The following is a 21,918-nucleotide window of genomic DNA, read 5'->3' on the forward strand; positions in this document are numbered from 1 at the left end:
TTAACACATCGCCCCCCCCCCGAGGTCATCGCCCCCCATCCAGGTCAGCACCTGGTGCGGCTGCACCGGTCACACTGCCCTAAAGCCGGCCCTGAGTGCAGTGACCCAGGAAGGCTACACCTAAGGCCCACCTAGAAGCCAGTAGTATCTACCTATTTACCCCACAGTGAAAACAACCACACACACACACACACTACAAAAGTAAATCAAGAAGCTATCCGTGTTCACATTTCACACCCAGCCTACCCATAATTCACAGCATGTTTATTCAGCCCTAGTGCAGACCATGGCACCATATAGAAGGGCGTACAGGGAAGAAATGCACAATGATAAAAGACAACAAACAATGTCATTTCACGTTCCTGATTTCTGTAGGTATTTCTGCTGTCACACGCTTTCGGCGCAACTGATGTATGTGGCCGTGCTATTGCCACGTCTCCTTGTGTGTTTGCCAGAACTACTGTCGCTATAACCCTCCTTTAAACTTTCTGGAGGTAGGCAGTGTTATTTTAAGGATTTAGGAGTCCACCAGCAAAACATATTTTGGGGCCTCTGGACGGAACACATTTCATCACCTATTCAAGGCCCCATGATGCTAAACAATACTAAATTATATGTTAAATTTGAACAAAAAAAAAGCTGAATTATGTCTTGCATGGTACCCTAAACATCCATAAGGTGACACTGGTTTTGAGAGAGAGAAAGTGTTTATTTTGAGCCAGTGGTTGTCGATGGGGGCCATCAGCACTTATTTTTGGGGTGCAGCACTTTTTTTTTAGCATAAGACATTTAACAATAGCAGGTGAGGGAACAACGCACAAAGCGGAAAGCAAGAGGTGGAGAAAGAAGAAACAAGCTGATTCAAAGCGCCACGGCCGCCATGAGCATGAGCACGAAGAAGAGACACAAAAGGAAAAAGAAGTTTGCTTGCAGTCCAACATATTGGCAATTGTGAAATTGTCCATGTAACAGGGTCGAAGGCCAAGGTGGTAATAAAACCGCCCCAAGGAGGGACAAACGCAAAGCATTTACCAATGACAACAAAGGATTTTTGAAAGGCAAGCCCATGAACGAGTGATAGTGATGGGCATGAGGTGGGCGTGGTTAAAAGCTCACAAGACTTTACAACGGGTCAAAGCGCTTGCGTGCGTGTCCTAAAAAATAACACAAAGGGAGAAAGTGGGAACATGGAAGAGTAAGGTAAAGGGGGTGGCATGTCTGGTAGTGGATTGAAGAGGTCTGGGATGAAATGAAGACTACTCAGTTTTTTTGGTATTGGGTATGCTGGCATTTAACTGCACAAGCTGCAGGCTTCTGAGCAGAGCTCCAGGCACCAGTATTCATTCTTTTGCAAATTAGGCACTTTAAACAGAGCTAACTGTAGGCAGAGTAGAGAGAAAGTTCAGTTTCTCAAGGGGCACACTGGGAGGTGGGGGGCCTAGACAATTGCCCATTATGCCAATGCCTTAAATGTCTAGGGCTGCTGGAGTTTCACAGTTGTATATGCAAGCACATTCTCGAGCTGCCAGGACTGCCATTGACATATTGTTTCAATGCACACTGGAGTGTGTCACACTTCTGTAAGGTTGATGAGGGAAGCAGTGGTTTTGTTACACTGTTTCACTACACCCATGAAGACATTACTGTTGCTTTCACCCTTTTGTGTGTGCCTCTTAAAGGTTGCACCACTCTTGCCAATCTTCTTAACACCTGGAGTGGGTAGTGGTGCCTCAAAAAACAAAATACAATTTTTCCTAGGTTTAAGCTTCCCTACTTTGGTTCGAATTTGGACCATTTTTAAAAATGTTCAGCTACTTTATTTTTTGGAATAATAGCTGTGCTCCTTTCTCCTTTCGCACAGCAGTATATATTCCTTGTCACCTAACACCCATCTCTAGATGTACATTTATGGCGAACGTACACATCCTTTAAAACAAATGCCACACTGCTAATGAGTACACCGTCCTTCACACCATATAGTCTAGCACAATGATACTCAAAACAAAGCTTAATACGCAAAGGTTTTCCATAAAAAGAGCTATTCCTATTTTTTTTTACATTAGTTTCAGTTATGGCTGTATTAGAGTTACCTCAGAAGGATACTGCAGCAATGAGCCTACTACCACATAGCAGCCCTTAGGCCCACATTTATATTTTTTAGCGCTGCATTTGCGTCATTTTTTATAATACAATTATATTTTGCAAATTTACGCCTCTTTTGCATCAAAAAATGACGCAAATGTGGCGCTAAAAAAGTATAAATATGGGCCTTAGGGTTTTTTGGTACTAGCGCTAACATTTGCATTTTCTGTGAGAAACATTCTCTGCCTTGTGTCTCGCAGGGCTTTATATTAAAGAAAAATGCGGAGTCGGGTAAAAAAAAAAAGTTATGCTAAATTGCATAGTGAAACATATTGTGAAATTGTGTGAATATGGTGTAAAATAAAATTCAGAAATTTATCAAACTGCGCCTGCAAAATTAAAGGGATGGATGCTTGCGAAGTGATGGAAGGCCGCGTGACAAGGGAGCTTTTGGACCTCCTTACCTTCAGGAAACTTCTCAAGACCTGGATGTTCGAGCAGTAGCAGCACCTCCCCCACCTCTCCCCGCTCCCCTCCTCAGCGCCTCCTCGCCCTCACGGGTGAGTAGTGCGCTTTACAAATTCCTGATTGATTGATTGATTTGGCAGGATCTGGGGGTGCTCTGGGCCGCAGAGAGGAATGTTTGGCTTGGAGTGAAGGAAACCGCGGCATGTCATGGAACTTCCCGAAATATGTATGTCGAGTCTTGTACCACAACAAATAGATCCTGATGTGGGAACGTATCTGTTACTGTAATTTGTGATTCGAAGGGGGTAGTTGTTTAAATCAGCAGAGCGAAAATGTATGCTTCTCGTCCCAACAGAACCGGGACTTATCCTGGGAAGGTTTATTTCAACCTGACATGGTGAGGGAAGTTTAGGACAAGCGAGAGCCCATGCCAAAAGTTTACATAGGAACAAACCAAATATTTTAAATAAAGTTTGTTTCAGACAATAGATATCCTCAATCTCTATGATGATGTTATGTGAACGTACTATACATTTAATGGATTGAGTTTGCCTGGCATGTGGAATATACTCAGTGAAGCCTTACTGCCCTGTGTTGACAGTATTAACAACTGTTAATGCCCTATGATAAATGCCTGGTCCGTATGAATGGGCCTGAGGTGGAGGCTAGGATGTACAATTAGAGGAATGGCTATTAACAGCTGCCAATGCTAGGTTACATTTGGACTTCACTTTCTTACTATCTATGTTTTTATGCCCTTCCTTCAAACTTCCAGTTCAGTATAAATGGAGGCAAATACCAGTAGGTAATGCTTTTATTTGTACTCTTTATGAATGGCTGAGCACCACGTCATCCCAGTGGAGGCTAATAGAATAAAACTGTCAATAAAAGATGTGTTACTCTGGATGTTCTCACTGTCTGGTCACATTTGTCTACTCTTCTTATGCCCTAAAAATATAAATTGTCTTCTTTTTTGTGCACCATTGCAGCCACATGTGTAGCTCCAGTGGCGGCTGCCACTAAACAGGGGTGGCGGGCAGGGGGGTTAAAAACAAAAAAATCCATTTACATTCTCCTTTGGGAGACGCAGTCGTCTCTCCTCTGTCCTCATCCTCTTCCCAGCAGCACACAGGCTCCAGACTCCCCTCAGCCAATCACGACGCTGCTGTCACCAACATGACAGCAGCATCGTGATTGGTGTGAGCAGCTGGTTCGGCGCTCATACAGGGTGTGGGACCCTGTGCACGTTCTCTTCCCGGCTGTGCACTACAGCCAGGTGGAGAAATGCAAAGTGCGCATGTCTGTTTGGCCGGCTCAACAGAGCCAGCCAAACAGGCATGCGCGCTTATGGTGCACATACCACCACTCCTCCATTCCAGCCTCACCGGATTCTGGCTTGCAATGAAAAATAAAATGATAATAACATTTTGTTATTATCATTTTATTTTTATTTTTACTTAATGCAGTGGGGCGACACTCCTCCGCCTTAGCACAGGAGCCGCCGCTGTGTAGCTCCCTGAGTCAGACAGTCCAGTCCACAAGCAACAAAGGTTTGTTTGAACTGCTGTTTGGCATGAGCTTCGATTTGCAGGTTGGAGGGTGACTGTTCTGTGTAAGGAAAGAGTGTAAGAGTGTAGTCTAAGACATCAGTCGGAGTGCCAACACTTTAATTAAATCTGTAGACATTTATCACACTTTTAAATGACCGTGGAGCTGTCAGAGGCCACCGGTCTCTTACCCATGCTATATTTGGCTTTCGTACACGTCGTCCTTTTTAATATTTCATACACCTACATTGGAGGGGAAAAAGGAAAAATTACTCTTAATAACTCAAGGCAAGGTATTGCATGAAAGTAAATATTGAAGCACTGCTGAAGAAGGTTAGTACAGTATTGTCAGAGATTACAAGGACTCACTACTTGCCCGATTCACAAAGGCATTTTTGGTTGGAACACGACCGAAAATGCCTTCATTTACACCATTCAGCAATTCACAAAAAGATTCATGGCAGGAGTAAATAGCTTAAGTAATGCGGATATCTCCACCAGGAGTGCAAAAAACCTGCAAGAGTAAATACCCTGCATCTTGTGGGAAGTGGGCGGGAATGCTTAGCCTTTTAAGTGTGTGAATGCCCACACATTTGCACAAATGTGGGCACTCACAAACTGAAATGTGACACTTTCCCACCCTAGAAAGGGTCAGAGATTTACTCCAGATAATAACCATAAGACCTTCGGTTCAATGATTGGAAGTCAAAGGATAATAGGCAATTTTGTTAGGATCTAGCTAAAGGTTTTCTCCCAGTGGAGGAAAAACATGACACTCTTTCCATATTCTGCTCCATACCCATTGTACAGAATTGTATTGAATGCAGTTTTCCACAATTGGAATATGCTTCCTAGATGTGCATCCTGAATATCGACCCCAGAATATTGATAGGACAAAATATTGAGGGTCAGGTATCAGGAAAAAACAAATTGACAAGTAAGTAAGTCTACAATTTCTGTAACTAATTCGACCAACATGTGCCTATGCTCTAAGAGGTAAATACATCTTCGATGTACATAGATGTACACTTAGGAATAGTAAATCTATACTCCCCTATGCGCCGGTAAATTTCGATATTTTGTCCCTCGATTTACTTCTATCGTGCTATTCTGGTGGTCGATATTCAGTAGCACAATTAGCTTCCTGCATTAACCAGCATGAGTAGTGTACGAATACACCTACAAATCTGTGTCTACGTTTCCAGGTATCCTATTACACCAGTTTCTGAATAGCGAAAAGGAGTGAAGGCACTTTCAGGATGCGACATAGCACTTTGCACGTACTTTGACACTTCTGGCTGTGAATCGACCCCTTAAAATTTAAATCAGTACCAGCTGTGTTTGCTCTTGTGTCAGAGAGAGATAACCAGGTATATGGCTGTTTTAAACCTATAGTTTATAGGTAATAGGATACAAGGAAATGCCAAAGGATTCTTCACCTGTAATGATCTGTGAACTGAGTCTCTGAGCAGCAGAAACATTCAATGGGGGTTGTTCCCTCTCTCCAGATCATGAGTACATATTATTTCCTTTATTCTAGGATTTGTAAGTTCCCAACCATTACCAGGTGTTAGTGAAGCTGGTTTAATGAAAGCAAACCAGGAGTGCAAATTTAGTCGAGCAAAAGCCTAGGCCTAAGAAACTGGTATCCTGGTGACACGGAAAGAGGTGACATTGCCACTTTTAACAGAAAATAATAAAAATAATGATAATAATAATGTTTTGTATAGTGCACAGCTACCCAACAGGGATTCCCAGCCTAGGCAAACACAAGGCAGAATGCAAGAATTAAATGGGATGGTTGACACCTATGCAGTAGCGAGGAGGTATCATAGTCAGCTTGTTGCTTAGTATGTTTGGCATGGGACCAAAAAATGATGAACAAATGGAACGAAGATGCAGTGCTATGTGCTAAAGAATGAACCATATTGTGGATGGAACCCCACTTTATGCAGATTATTTCTGCAATACAGCGTGGTACCATGGTCCATTGTGAACTCAAAATAGAAATGTCCAAGGACAAATTTATATTTGTGTTAGATAAGACTCACTAACAATATAGTAACTTCATTGCTGGTTAGTCAACACTGTTCAATTCATCATGACACATCTTATGGACCCCACTTATGTGGAAGGTCCAAAGGGAGTTGCTAAATCTGTCAAAGGGAAAACTGAAATATCAAGACATTTTGTGCAGACTTTCATTCATCAACAGATTTTATGGAAGAATTGTATTAATCAATTAAGAAAATTCATTTAGATACTGACCTCAATATGTAACTAAAGGTACGTTTCTCGTGATAACTGAAACAGAAACCACACTACCAAGAACACTAACACAATTATTGAGACCAATTCAACCTGCTGATCACTTATCTGAAGACAATGTACACAAGTAAGTGAATTCACGAGGACGGAGGATGAGTAAGGAGCACTATATTCAGGATAAAAAAGTAAATTTAAAGAAAAACTATTTTTACAAAGCTCTTAAAACAATATTTCTCCTGTGCCTTATTTCTGAGATCCGTTTCTAAGGAGTAAAGATGCTCCAGGATCTATGTGACGGTCTCGAATTTCACATCCAGGAAAAAGAGAACCTCTATATTTCTACCAAGAAACAATAACTACATTTAAAGGATATATATATCAACATTGATTCGTAATTTTAAGGGCCAATCCTCTTCAATCTAACATTCCCTCCCTCCTCAATTCCTCTGCAGTCACACCTCTCTCACCTCGCCCTGTCCTCCTATAATAAATGTGCTTTAATGGGTTCTTGGTAATTGGGTGGCTTAGAGTTATTTTGGTGAAAAGTTCGAGATTTCAACATAAAGATGTCCTACAGATGTCTTGACAGACAGGTAAATATCAATGGCCATCATGTAATTTAATAGAAGCCTGATATTTAATAGAAGCCTGATTTTCAAGTTTTATATCCATGCAGGATGAATGTACAAAGCATCCCTGTAAGGAGACTAGTTTATGAAACATGTTTTACATCAGGATATTCCTAAGATTAGATGGTACAGAATGAGATAAAAAGTAGGAATGACACATTTAAGAGTCTATTTAGAGTTTGGTGGACAGGGTACTTGTGGCAAATGTGACACAGTACCCTGCTGCCAATCCCTTAGTCTATACACCTTATTGAGAGAAGGTTGAATCTTACGTAATCTGTTAATAGAGGCCTCGCCTGCATGACTGAAGTTGTTAACTGGATGAACGCCAACTGCTTCAATCTCAAAACCAGCAAGACAAAAGTAGTGATCTTTGGCAAAAATGTGGTCGGACGCACACCTACACCAGGCACCCATGCCAGGAACCTCAGAATCACCATCAACAGAAAACTGGACATGACCACACAGGTCAACATCTTCACTGCATCCTGCATCCACACCCTTAAGAATCACTAGAAAACCATCACTCATGTCCTAGTCAACAAGCAAATTGGACTAAGATAACACCCTTTGGGAAAGGGTCACCAAGCAACTCACCAGAAGACTGCACACCATCCAGAACTCAACAGGCAGATTTATTCTCAACCTCCCACACAGAACTCATATCACACCAAACTTCAGGGAGCTCCTCTGGCTCCCAGTACCCAAACGCATTTGTTTCAAAGTTCTCAAACATACACTTAAGGTACAACACAACTTAGGACTGCCTACCTGAACAGTCACATCTCTGTCCATCAACAATCCAGACATCTTTGTTCCACGAGAGCTCTACTTGCAGACATCCCACGCATATACAGAACTAGACCAGGAGGACAGGCGTTCTCATACGTCACTCCTAAAGCGCGGAACAACCTGCACTCCACACCAAAACCTCCTCCTTTCTTCTTGAATTCTGCAAGAAGCAACCTACCATCAGCTGGGTGAGGCACACACACCTCCTCAACATCACAATACCATCACAGATGATAGCGTGCTTTACAAATACACATAACATAACAAGGTTGACAGCTGGAAAGAACTCTCGGTTTTCCTTCTTACCTTCTACACTAAATCCAATCACTTGATCAACTCTAAAAAACTGTTGTAGATAACCAGCACATCAACAGAATACTCAATTACACATGAGTACAATATGGAACCCTTATGTTCATAGTGAGGGTACTGGAACTATGTTGAAAAAGGCAGCAAGGAGGAGGTCTGTATTTTCAAAAGCCATACACCAAAGAAGGAATTTTCCTGTGGTTGCTTGTTAACACACTACTTTGTAATGATTATAAACTTAAACTGCTAAAAAAAAGCACCCTAAGGAGAACATTTCTTGGGTACGGGTGCCCTGGAGGATTTGATGCTATATTTATATATCCCACTATGTGAAATCTGATCCCACAGGGACATAAATCACCAGAGGTTGTATCACAGACATTGCCTAGGAGCACAAAAGGTGTGTGTGTCTGCTTTCTGTCCCTCTGGGGCATTTTGGTATTACAGAAGCCATCAATCAATTACTCAGTTTTTGTAAAGAGTGGCTACTCACATGTAATTGGTTTATCTATGATTGGCATATTTGATTTATTAGTAAGTCCCTAGTACAGTGCAGTAGAGGTGCCCAGGGCCTGTAAATCAAATGCTACTAGTGGGCCTGCAGCACTGGTTTGTGCCACCCACATAAGTAGCTATGTAAACATGTCTCAGACCTGCCACTGCAGTGTCTGTGTGTGCAATTTTAACTGTAAATTCGACTTGGCAAGTGTACCCACTTGCCAGGCCTAAACCTTCCCTTTTCTTACATGTCAGATACCCCTAACGTAGGCCCTAGGTAGCCCCAAGGGCAGGGTGCAGTGTATAGTTAAAGTAGGACATATAGTAATGTGTTTTATATGTCCTGACAGTGAAATATTGCTAAATTCGTTGTTCACTGTTGCAAGGCCTGTTCCTCTCATTGGTTAACATGGGGGCTACCTTTAAATCTGATTAACGTGTAGATTCCTTTTGGGAGTGGATGGACATGTGGAGTTTGGGGTCTCTGAGCTCACAATTTAAAAATACATCTTTTAGTAAAGTTGATTTTAAGATTGTGTGTTTGAAAATGCCACTTTTAGAAAGTGAGCTTTTTTTTGCTTATACCATTTCTGTGACTCTGCCTGTTTGTGGATTCTCTATCTGGGTCAGTTTGACAGTTGGGCTGGTTGCACCTTACACTAGACAGTGACACAAAGGGAGCTGGGGTGTAATCTGCATTTCATCTGTGCTAGGAGGGAGGGAAGGAGTGGTCACTTACACCTGAAAGGGCTCTTCCTGTCCTCACACAATGCAGTCTCCAACCCCCTGGTGAGTGTCTGGGACCCGGCCTGGCAAGGCAGGATTTCACATTAAAAAGAGACTTTACTTTTAAGTAGGCCAAAGGAGAAATTGGGTATAAAATGGGCACCCAAAACCACAGACTTTAGAACACTTCTGGAAACCAAGAGGAACCTCTGCCTGGAGAAGAGCTGAAGAGCTGAGGAAGAAGAGCCTGTGACTGTGCTTTGTGGAGCTATCCTGGAGTTGCTGCTTCTGCCAGACTAAGAGGGCAAAGACAGGACTTTGTGTGCCTTCCATCTTGAGAAGAAGTCTCCAAGGGCTTGATTTAGAGCTTGCCTCCTGTTGTTTGAAGTCTCAGGGACAGCAAAGACTTCTCTCTGCCAACACCTGGAGTCTCTGGAGAGACTCCTACTCTGCCCTGTGGTGTCCAACCAGTTCCTGGGACCCTGAAAGAAGAAGCTGGTAGCCCAAGAGTAAGAAATCCATGCACAGAGCGCTGTGCGGGGAAAAGATTGACGTGACTCCGATCTGCGGCCGAAAATATGATGCGCAGCATCGCTGACGGAGACTCGGAGATCGAAACCTGCGCTGTATGGTTTTTGAATCATTGTGCGGCTGGATTTCCAACACAAGTACCGCTGGGCGTGTAAAAACAACGCAAGGCCTGCCCGTACCTGAGAGTGCTGACCGGATCGACGCATCACTCTCCTGTGGAGAGAAGAAACGAAGCCCCGACCCGACGAAAGCAGAAACAACGCAAGGTCTCGGTCGTGAGTAAAATCGACGCATCGCAAGCCCTTTTGTGCAAGTTATTTTTGATGCCCTCAAGGTACATTTTCACGCTAACAGTGTTAGTGTGTGTTTTAAACTACATAAAGACTTTTTGCTTTTTAATTGATAACTTGACTTGTGTATTGTGGATTTTTGTCGTTTTGCTCTTGTTTTGTTTAGATAAATATTTCCTATTTTTCTAAACCTATGTTGTGTCATTTTGTAATGCTCGCCAAGCCACCAAGGGGGTAAGCAGGGGTTAGCTGAGGGTGATTCTCTTTTCCCCTGACTAGAGTGAGGGTCCTTGCTTGAACAGGGGGTAACCTGACTGTCAACCAGAGACCCCGTTTCTAACAATGATGCTCACGGTTTTCTCTGTGGTGACCAGCTGTGGACGGTCTGGGTGGGTGCTGAGGGGGTGGGTCGGTCACAGGTTCCGGTGCCAGGATTTTCCAGGAGGAAGCTGTTGTACATGTCCTGGATCTTGCGGTGGAGATAAGTGGCAAGTTTGTCGTAGAGGTTCCGTGACGGGGGGATGCTGGTGGCTTCGGAGGGAGGATCTGTGAACTCGTTGATGACTGAGAAGAGTTCCTTAGAGTTGTATGCGGAGGAGTTGTTGTGCTCTCGGAGTGCGTCCTTCCTTGCGTTCTAGATTTTTCGGCGGTGGGCGGCGGTTGCAGCTTTGAATGAGGCAAGGTCTTTGCTAGTTTGGCTGTTTCTCCATTTTTTCTCTAAACGTCTGCGGGTACGCTTTGATTCTTGGAGTTCAGTGGTGAACCAGCTGGCTTTCTTAGGTATGCGTTTGGCCGATCCATGCGTTGAGATTGCGTGCTGCTGTGTTGGCATCATCGGAGGGAGGAAGAAGGGATTTGGCGAGCGATGAGGTGAGTTGCTTGTTGGTGATTTCATTCCATATCCTGTGGGAGGTCCTGGGGTGCAGGTGCGGCTGCTGGGTGTGGTGATTGTATGCAGCAGTGGTCGGTCCAGTCTGGGATGGAGATGGTCTCAATGGCGATCCGGTTGCTTCAGGTGAAGATGGGGTCCAGTATGTGTCCTGCGATGTATGTGGCTGTGGAGACAAGCTGCCTGAGGCCAAGGATGGCGAGCTTGTCGAGTAGAGCAGTGGTGTTTGGATCAGTGCGGTCCTCGAGGTGGCAATTCAGGCTGCTGAGGAGGAGATAGTCGTCTGATGCCAGGGCCTGCGGGGTAGCGATGTCTACAATGCTGTCTATGAAAGCTGGGCGGGGGCCGGGTGGCCTGTACACCAGGGTGCCGCAGATGCAGGGGTTGTGGTTGGAGTGGACCAGGAATTGAAGGGGTTCCATGGTGGTGCATTGTTCTTCTGGGATGGCCCTGACACGTAGTGAGGACTTGAGTACGATGGCGAGTCCTCCAACCGGGCAGGAGAACCGGTCCCTCCTTAGGATGCTGTATATATCGGGAATGGCGGTGGCAATGTCTGGGTAGGTGGGGTTGGTCCAGGTCTCGGTAAAGAAGGCGATGTCCGGTGCGGTGGTGTTGATCAAATCCCAGAGTTCGGTGGCATGTTTGTGGAGGGAGCGGATGTTCAGGAGCAGCAGGTGATGGGGTTGTGGAGGTTGTTTGGATCTCTGTGTGCGGAGAGTACCTTCAGCTTGTTGAGGCTGGTGCTGAAGTTGCAGCTCCTGCAGGTGAAAGGTCAGTGGGTGTCCTTGTGGGAGATGATGCAGCAGTTGCTGAGACATTAGGTGTTGAGGCGGAGGAGGGTCTCGGTGTTGTATCGGAGGCAGGCCAGGAGCTGGTTTAACAGTGATCCAGGGTTCTTGGTGCTGGGCGTGGTCCGGGCATGGACAGGCGCAGACGGGCTTGCCTTTAAGAAGGGGAGGGGTTAATGGGAGCAGTCAGCTGGGAGGGGGAGGGCGGGAAAGGTGCTTTGCGTTTGGGGGAGGAGGACAGAGGAAAGTAGGGGCGAAAGGAAAAGAAAAGGAAGAACAAGTGAAAAAAGGCAGAAAAAGCAAGAGTGAAAGATGGACAGAGAGAAATATTTACTTGTGATACTAGACGACCAAGGATGAGGCGCAGGGACGAGCCTGCGGGTGGAGGAGGGCCTTGAACTGAGAGTCAGGAGGCTCTCAGAGGCAGCAGTAGCAGCAGCCAGAGATGCTGGGGAGGGCAGCATACGCTGACCAGGAGGTCTGCTGCAGAAGAAGCTGCAAATGCTTGTGTAGCCTATCTCTAATACCAATAATTACTGTGCACTTGTAGTGAGGACTGTTCTAAAGGGGCATTCCTCCATTTGTATGGGGCATAGCTCCATGCAAATGAGAGAAACAATTTGCATCTGTGCCCAAACTGCCTTAATGACACAGGCACACAGGCAGGAGGCCAACAGGAGGCACACTAACAGTGCACCACAAAGAGGAGGCACCCAGTTAGTATGCCTCCCTAAGGTTACCCCTCTAGAGAGGGAAATGGACTCCCCAAGACATGTCCTGCAGGTGGGTGCATTCACTCACTCCACCCACCCTGTAATGGGATCTCTGTTCCCCTTTAAAGTGCAGATCAGGCACTGCCTGCAATGTGAAAGGCTGACAGGTACATTGAAATAGTAGGTCCTTCTTTCACTCCCTGCTGTCCTCAGGGCTGCGTATTATCACATAACAGTCCCTGTAAGCACCACAGCACAAACAGGGTCAGTGCACCTTTATACGGCCCCGGAAGTGATAAAAAGCACAAATTACGAGTTTGCCTCTAAAAATGGGACTACTGCGCTAAGACCCTTATGTCTCTGTATGTATCAGACCTTTTTTTTTCACTTTTGGGAAGTTTGACCTGCTTAAATTTTCAGGACGCGAAATCCAGAAGGTGCAAACTTTAGTGCACCCTTTGTAATTACGAGCCTTGCACAGGCGCTCCCTATTTTAAGAAGGCACCCGCAATGCTGTATCATTTATTCATCTACCGTTTTAGTCGCCTTGCATTCATTACCTAATGTCCCACTCTAGGTAGGTTTGTTTTCCTGTTAGATTCGCTTGCATCAGGCGAGTCTTGCAAATCAACAGACCATCCAGTGGAACTTCTTCAAGGAGCTCTAACTGAGCCGACACGTGCTCTCCTATTTTGCAGCGTCAACATTTGCTTTGGCTTAGCTACAGACAGAGGATTTGCACACTTTTACCAACAGAGTAGAAAGAGTTTGCAAGCAGTACAGGATTAGAAAACCTCTTCATCCATTCACCACACATCTTTAGTGCTTGTGCTGGCCATGCAGAGACATACAAGTGCACACACTAGCCCCTTCCAGCGACCCCTGAGCTGTAATGCTTCAACACAACTTTACGTATGCTCTTAACACCAACATATTGCTCCTGGTGAGGGTGGGTAAGCAAAGTATATTGTCAATCACGTTAGTGATTTATTTTTCTTTCTTTACACCTGCACCCTTTTGGTAAATATATTAGCCAACATCTCTAAATTAGCCAAGTAGCTTGATTTACAGGAAAACAAGTCTGACTTGTCAAAAGTTGTAACGTTGTATGACTTCCCACAGCGAAGGCCTAAGTAGACCGAACCCAATAACAGGCTGTTTGCAGCAGCGGCAAATCTCAAGGGGAGGGCGAGGCTGGGAAGGTGGGGAGGGGTAATAAACAAAACAACACAAAAACCCGAATCTCTTCTAGTCGCCGCCGTCTCCTGCCACCTCGCTCATTGCTCCTCTTCTTATGGTGTCCCGGCAGTCCCTGGGACATCAGCACAGGTTCCCCTGCAGTCCGGGCGCTGCTTTCATGCTAAAGCTAGCATGGAGCAGCACCAGGATGGGTTTGAGCAGCTTGGACTGCCACTCAGACATAACCCTGGGGTCTGTGCAGTTTCTCCAGCCCAGCTGTTTAACAGGGCCATCCTGGAAAAACCTAAGTGCCTGAGACGGCCGGCCAAACACACATGCGCACTTACGTGCACACTCTCTCCTCCCCCTCTCGTGGCCCAGCCCCACCCCTCCCTGAACATGCTGCTGGCTGAGCCAGGAGCTGAAATATAAAACGATAATTAAATATTGTTTTATCTTTCAGCTCCTGGCTTAGCCGGGGGGGGGCGACACACCTTCACCATTGTGAAGGAGCCACCCCTGGCTGCTTGTGTTCCTTTGCCATCAATTTGGACTGTAGTGTGCCTATTGTTACGGTACCTAAGCTGCACAGCATATGGCTGGTCTATCTGGAGTGGCATGGTAGGTGAAAAATTATGGATTAGAAGGCGGTCTGATGCTATTGCTACTGGCTGAGAATTTTTGCAAACATTATACCCATCACCTCTGTTTTTTCCTCAGTGACCTACAACCATTCTCTTCTGCAATGCAGTTTCTTTCCAATGGGAGCCACCCCCATGCTTTCCATCCTTTCATTTCGAAACACTGCAGTCATTACATACAGCCCTTTGCATCAGTGCATGATAAGCACATGTCATCTCTCATTTTTACAACTAATATCTGTTCCCGTCAGCCCATGTTTTATGCAGGACTAGAAAAACTCATCTGTGACAAAAATATTCGATTCTGCCCCCATTGCAGGAAGCTGCAACAAGAACGGGCCGTTGTAGCATCGTTTGAGTGAATGCCAGAGTGCCATGGCCGGTCCTGCACATCATTTACCAGAGATACACAACATCTGAGCTGATAAACAGGAGCTGAGAAAACTGCTCTTTTCAGCACCATCTCCAACTATGACAGACCTCGTTTCTGAAACAATATTGCCTCTGCAATCAGTGTTTAATTTGAGCCAGTGGTTTCCGGTGCTCGGCACTGACACTTTATTGTCAACATCAGCTCTTATGACAGACTGCCACACGGTGGCGCTGTTTGTCTTATTCTTTGAGAAGCAAAACAGCTGTTGTTTAATAATGTAATATACAATAAAAGCACTAATGCCTGCTACCCAAAGCTCCAACGATAGCTGATAGGCATGTATTAGTAATTTTAATGCCTATTTATAGTCTGAATTGTCACACTTGTATGAGCGTGATGGCTGGTAGTGATAGCATTGTCATTGGCAGTACTAGTGGGAGCAATGGATGGTGCAAACTGCAGTGGCCTCCTAACAAGGGCCCTGGTACTTCTGATTTTTACAAGCTAAGCACTGTCATGATTCCAATGTGTACTATTCACTCTCACTATCCAGTTCACTCAAATTAAATATCTTATGCTATTGCACTATACATGTTTGTTCTCTTCTATTACTATATACTTTATAATGTATCAAATTTAATTTTTTGATTAAATAATAAGCATCATAGAAATACGCCTACGTCTCAGAGACACATCATTTATCAAAAAACTGTTATTGCCATAGATGTCAATTCACTGAATGCCAGGAGTACCAGACGTTAGAACAAGAATAAAGAGCTAGTGCTGATCAAACATCAATAGTTTAGTGTCAAACCACAAAAATTAATGATTGTGGTCACAGGTTATCATATTTGTTCCAACACCTTTTATATGATATCTAAAAATATCTGTCGTAGACAGATGAAATCAACATCAATAAAGCATATGAGCAAAACTGATGCTGATAGCTCACATATAATTCGAATAAACACACAAATTGACATATGATAGACAAATGAAACCAACAATAATAGCACATATGAGCAAAACTGTTGGTAAAAGCCCACATATAATTAAACCTCACTTACAACCAAACAAGTCATAACTATGTTCCAGTTTTGAAAACTGTGTGCCCATTAGGGGCGAACTTCAAATTAAATTTTTTGCCCCTGGTATGTGGGTTATGGCCAATGGGTGCAATACAGCCATGAACTCATATTAGACAATAAACAGGGCTATCACAAATGTCTTATGTCCATCAAATATTCCCTGTTTGCCAAACAAGTATTTTAAGTAGCACTCCTTGGTATCCAAAACTGTTGATGCGTTTCAGACCCCACAGAAATTCGGGGTTCTTTTCAAGACCCAGAACTGGTGGACAATGTGCTTCTTTAAAAAACGAACCTGGTCGTTGTTGTGTAGCTCTCTGATTGAATTCAAGTGGAAAATTGCCCAGGGAGCACTGCTGCACACAGCGCTTTTCAAGTTGTGGCATCAATCCTTGTTGTCAGTGCTTGAACGTAAGTGCTTCCTGGTCTTGTGCAGGGCTTTAAACCTCAGGGAGGTCTGAGTCACGTGGGTGCGTGGCCTTTCAGTCAAGAAACGTCGCGGATTACCAGATGTGACATTACACACCTTTTGGCTTTAATTACATCACAGGAAGTGGCATCATATGTCCTTATACACTAATTTATTCCAGGAAGTGATGTCACATGATGTCAAATGATCTTGACCCTAATTACATCACAGCAATTGTAACAGATGTAGTTAAAAACCTCCATAGCCAGCGCATGATTAATATAACAACATATCAATTGCTTAACAAGATCGATATCTATTTTAGACACCACCTTCATTTTTACCAGGGTGGTCATATGGAAAAACTGTGCATGTGTTTAAGAGGAGGATATGGTGCCACAAAACCAAGAACAATAGTGGGAAACAAAAATATTTTACCTGAAGCTTTATTTAATCACTCGCCTAGTGTGTACGTCAAAGAGAATTGTACGGAAAAATCACCATGAGGTGCAAAAAAAAATGGAAAAACCTATATTTGTTTAGCCTACTTGTATTAATGCATATGGCTGATATACTAAATATAAACTGACGATTGCTTAAATTATCCGTTATCATTGTTAATACATTTTGATTGTTCACTATCACTTGTGAGTTTTCTTCCAGAACAATTTTCATGTCATGATAATAATGAAACATCTTGCTAAAATGGTTTCATTTTTATTTCATTTTTAGGTCAAGAGGTCTCGTTTGAGAGCGGTATTGTATACAAGAAGGGACTTGCAGCCCGCCAACTGCTTATCATTTGCTGGCTTTATTGTCACTCTTATTTACTGCTTTCTAATTGGCCACCGCATGCTGGCTTCACTTCCTCTTCTTTGTGCTCAAGAATCAGTGACAGGGGTAACACGAAGCAACCCAGGAGGAGTAGCTGATACTTCCAGCGACCCTTAAATGATGTCCATCGTTACTGCAGATTTTTGGGGAATTGTGAAACATTTTCAACTTGGTTGTTAACATCATTTTGGCCATTAATAATTAACTGCATGTGGTGAAGTGCAACACCTTCTAGTTCAAGGAAAGCAGGAGTGATAATTGGAGGTATCCGGGGAACAATTAACACCACATCGACCACAGAAAACAACTCAGGCTGTTAAAGGAATTACTTACAATCGTGCTTCTGGTTTTGGTGTCAAAAAAAGAATCCCTGTTCGACAAGTCAAATCTGTGAAAACATGAAATAAGAGAATTATCTGGAAATATTGAACAGGAGCAGGAGGCGTGTGCCATGATTGTATCACAGACACAGACAGGTACTTTGACAAAATTTCTGATGAACAAGAGGCAAAGAACATTTGCAATGCATAACATTCACTGGCGCGTAGAGAACGCTTGTGACAAGCAACCAGAAAAGGTATATTGATGACATCTGTGAGTGTATAATATGGACAAGTATATTGACATTCGTTGTGATGAACAACAGACAAAGGTTCAATGGCACCATTTGTACAATTTAGCATGGACAGATACACTGACAACTATTGTGTTGACCAACAAGGAAAGGTGCATTTGTGATGTATAAAATGGACAGATCCCGTCCATTTGTGATGCTGAACAGGGAAAGGGGTATTAACAATACTTGTGGTATACAACATAACCAGGTACAAAAGGCCATGGTAGATTGGCGAGACTTGTAGTGTATAACACACAGCACATATGTCATAAGATGACAACATTTGCGATGAGCGACAAAGAACGGTACATTGACGACATCTCTAAAGCATCGATTGGGTTAAGCATATAATGTAAGATTAACAAATTCTTTTGATTTCTCCAAATCCATAACTAGACACTGTACAGGGGAATACAGGAGATTGTTTCCAAGTGGAGATTTCAGTGATAGAAAGGAGAGTCTAGATTTTTAAGACTTCATACAATTGTGCTCCTATCAACATAAACACACCAAATTCTAGTACTCTCTTCTGTGAGTAGACTGTGTCACCAGTGGGCAGTAGCAACTCCTCTCTTTTGAAGCTTATAATTAGGGTTGAGCATGTTAAATTTACAGCACTTGGATATTCTGAACACCTAACTGGATTTCACATTTTGAGCCATAGGTCGATCCTAATGATATCTATGAATTATAGACTCGCACAATGAGATGTTTTTTGTCTGCCAAAGATATGCCACCAACTCATCTGTATCCAGACCCTCAGGAAGAGACAATTATCTTTTTGTCTTGATTCTATCGGTACATTTTATGCCTCTGCAGTGTCATGACTAAGGAATTCAATCCTCAGTGTGCTAAGCCATGGTATATGATTTGATTATTCTTGAACTATACTTGTGTATACATGTTGACCACTAGCAGGGCTAAAAGAGGTTGTACAACAACTAAAGCATTGGTTATGGAAAATCTAACACACACATCATTGGTGCTGGTAACAGTAAAACCAGTGCTTAATTTGTGCTTGTTGTTTCCGGTGCTGAGCACCGGCACTTATTTTTTAGGGCTGGGGCTTCCTCTTCTGCCTCAAGCATTTGCTGCGAGCAAAAGACACATATGGGGAAGACGGAGGAAGAGAAAAATGAAAAAGCGTCACAAGGGAAGAAAATAGAAAGCTGCAAGAGTGAGCTGAAGGGGCAGGGAGTGGCTGTAAATGGATTGAAGAGGCCCGAGATGGCTTCAGGATTGCGGCGCCTCAGTACTCCGTGTTCACACATTTAATTGCAGCAGCTGCGTGTTTAAGAGGACCACTTTGGGCACCAGCACCTCTTTATTTACAAATTAAGCACTGAGTAAAACACACAGAAGTGGTAGAGGAGATGCGGTCTAGTACAAATGTGTCAACCTCAATCAAGAAACTTGATTTATAATTCCGGTTTATATAGTAGACTAGTGAGATCCTGGGAAAATCACTTTATCTACATCATACATCGCTTTCCAGAAACAAGCTGACGCACTTCTAACCAACTTAACCGCAGTAGTATGTGTTTTATTAACACAGGGCAGTATGGGGTCTAAAAAACATAATGTTAAAAAAGTAATGGGACATGAGGGATTATAGGCCGATATGAACATGTGTTGGCTGTATGCATGTCATTGCTAACTGAACAATCTCAACAAGGGATGTTACATGAATGTTGTGGAGGGTTACACAATGTTTGTGCCACTGCCCCCAGGACTGACCCTAGAGTTATTGTTTATGTGAAGTTTTCTGCCCAGTATTGTGGGACACAGCATGAAGCAGCCTGGGAATATCTGATAGGAGGTTTCACGTCTTTCCCATACTCACGCAGTAGAAAATGCAAGACAGCAATTTGCTTCGATGACAAGAAGGAAAGCTAATTGGTAGGTTCAGCAAATCCAATTATGAGATGCAATCATCTACCTGCGGTAATGACCCAAGTGAATTAAGCAGGCAATTCACTGTGTGTGGTAATGAAATACTCTCACAGTAGGGAGTGAGATTATTACCATAAGAAATTTGTATTTAGTGCTTTGAGTTAAAAGTGAAAATATATATCATAAAATGAATCCAAATAAAAAAAATGTAACAAAACGATAACTAAAAATACCATGAAGAATAATTTATAAAATTATTTGTTCTTAAGCATAAATCTGAGATATTAAAATGCCCTTGTGACAGTGTAAAATGAGTCTAACCTTATAGCACAGTTACAGCTATCGGAAGTATTTGGTACTGACTTACATCCGATCATAAATTTAACAAATATTTGTATGCATTCAGAACAAGCACTGGCAATACCAATAGGTCTGGCTTATAAAAGAAGGTGTCCTTTGTGTCACTGATGGTTTTAAGCATTCAATAAGTCATCACACATGCACTCTGTCACTCTCTTTGCACTCGTGTATCTATTCATCCATCAACTGACTCATTCTTGCAATCACCCACTGATACAAATGTAATACAACACACACAAAATCAACATATGCAAGATAAATAAAGCAGTACAAGTAGAAAAAAGGCTGCCATCTACAACAACAAAACTGAACATAGCAGCAGGTGTCCGTCTCGCAGACATATTGTAAGTAGTCTATCATTGTTTTAAAGTTTGAGCCTGGCTGCCACATTGTAATATTAGAATGGTAAAACAATGATACACTATTATGTGACTCACTGCAGATAAAGTGAGTGGCAAGCAAGTGACCCACTTGCACTGCTTGGAGAGTTGTAGTATTCTTTTAAGAAACATTAACATAGAAAGAGAAGCAAGGACATGAAAGGGGAACTATATTAGGAGAAAAATGGAAATTGGTTTACCAACCCTGACACTGAAGCACGTATTTTCAGGTGGATGTACACATGTGATATGAAAATGTTGTCATTCACAGGCAAGAGGGTCAATAACTGATGTGCACTGATCCATTACCCCATACAACACACTTACATGGATGGAGTGTAAATGGCACTCAGACAGACCAATGGTAGATCAGTGATGGCCTAAAGCCTCTTTATCTATCTATATGGATACATGTTCATACATGTGCATGTTTTACAGATTGAGTTTTTTAATTACAAGATCCTGGTAGACAGCTACAAAGAGATTCTTGCCAGAATTGTTACAGTGCAAATCTTGTCTCTCTAAGGTTTGTCAGAGGTAGTACCAGCACCTAAATCCTCCCGACAAAGGTAATACAAGGCATTCCATGTAACAAAATACCTATCTGTAGGCTTTAATACAGAGAAATAAAAGTCCACCCTTAAATGCCTATTGATTTTAACATATGTTTTTCACAATATGTCAAACCTACTGTGTTTATCAAAAGTTTGCATAATAAAGAGATCAGACCTATAGCATCAGAAATATGTTTTCCTACTGTACCAATCAGGCCTGTAGCGGTTATCATTGGCTTGTTACTATAATCAGTTGAGCCCTCCTAAACAGAGCTTAAGCTTTCCCACAAGGCAAACATCAGGCATAGTCATACGAAATACATATTATACAAAATCACGTTTGATGAAACAAAGCACCATCTCTCCTAAGTGAGTCTAACAAGAATTCTGACAATGAAAATCTTCTATACTCACAGTTTTTCAAAGGGGGTAGCCAGCATCAAACCCCCTTGCCTACTATGGTAAACTAATGGATTCCATGTAATAGAATACCTGCCGATAGGTTTTAGCACAGTGTAGTACCAGTCCACTCTTAAAATCCTACTGCCTTTAATAAAGGCTTTTTCACAATATGTAGATATGGCCTACTTGCTGTGTCATAAGTTTTAATTATAAACAGATCAAAGCTAAGGACTTTGACATACATTTTTGCAGTGAACTGTAGGGCCTCTAGCCTTTACCAACGGCCTGCCACTATATACAACATAGACCTAGTGAAGTGCTCAGAGACCTAGGGCCAGAGGTAGAAAGCTTTTTGCACGTTGCAAACAGTGAATTTTGCTGTTTGCGACATGCAAAAAGCACTTTGCAATGCACAAAGCCCGTTTTGCGATTCGGTAACCTGGTTACCGAATCGCAAAGCGGGTTTGCGAGTCGCAATTAGGAAGGGGTGTTCCCTTCCTAATTGCGAGTCGCAGTGCAATGCAGGATTGCTTTGTGACCGCGAACGCGGTCGCAAACCAATCGCAGTTTGCACCCTTTTGTAATGGATGGTAACCCATTCGCAAAAGTGAAGGGGTCCCCATGGGACCCCTTCCCCGTTGAGAATGGCACTGCAA

The 21,918-nt window shown here is 43.1% G+C and overlaps 1 protein-coding gene across 3 annotated transcripts in view; it reads right to left on the reverse strand.

Annotated features, from left to right (window-relative positions):
• The window catches only part of ANO1 (anoctamin 1), a 616,593-nt gene that overhangs the window by 144,374 nt on the left and 450,301 nt on the right, over positions 1–21,918 (reverse strand). For all 3 annotated transcript variants that reach the window (XM_069221899.1, XM_069221898.1, XM_069221900.1), the window contains 2 exons: positions 17,391–17,445; positions 4,289–4,340 (listed from right to left, as the gene is read on the reverse strand). In XM_069221899.1, coding sequence (XP_069078000.1) covers positions 4,289–4,340; positions 17,391–17,445 — 107 coding nt within the window. The remainder of the gene's footprint in view (positions 1–4,288; positions 4,341–17,390; positions 17,446–21,918) is intronic.

The sequence above is a fragment of the Pleurodeles waltl genome, chromosome 3_1 (genome assembly GCF_031143425.1).
Source record: "Pleurodeles waltl isolate 20211129_DDA chromosome 3_1, aPleWal1.hap1.20221129, whole genome shotgun sequence".
NCBI lineage: Eukaryota > Metazoa > Chordata > Amphibia > Caudata > Salamandridae > Pleurodeles > Pleurodeles waltl.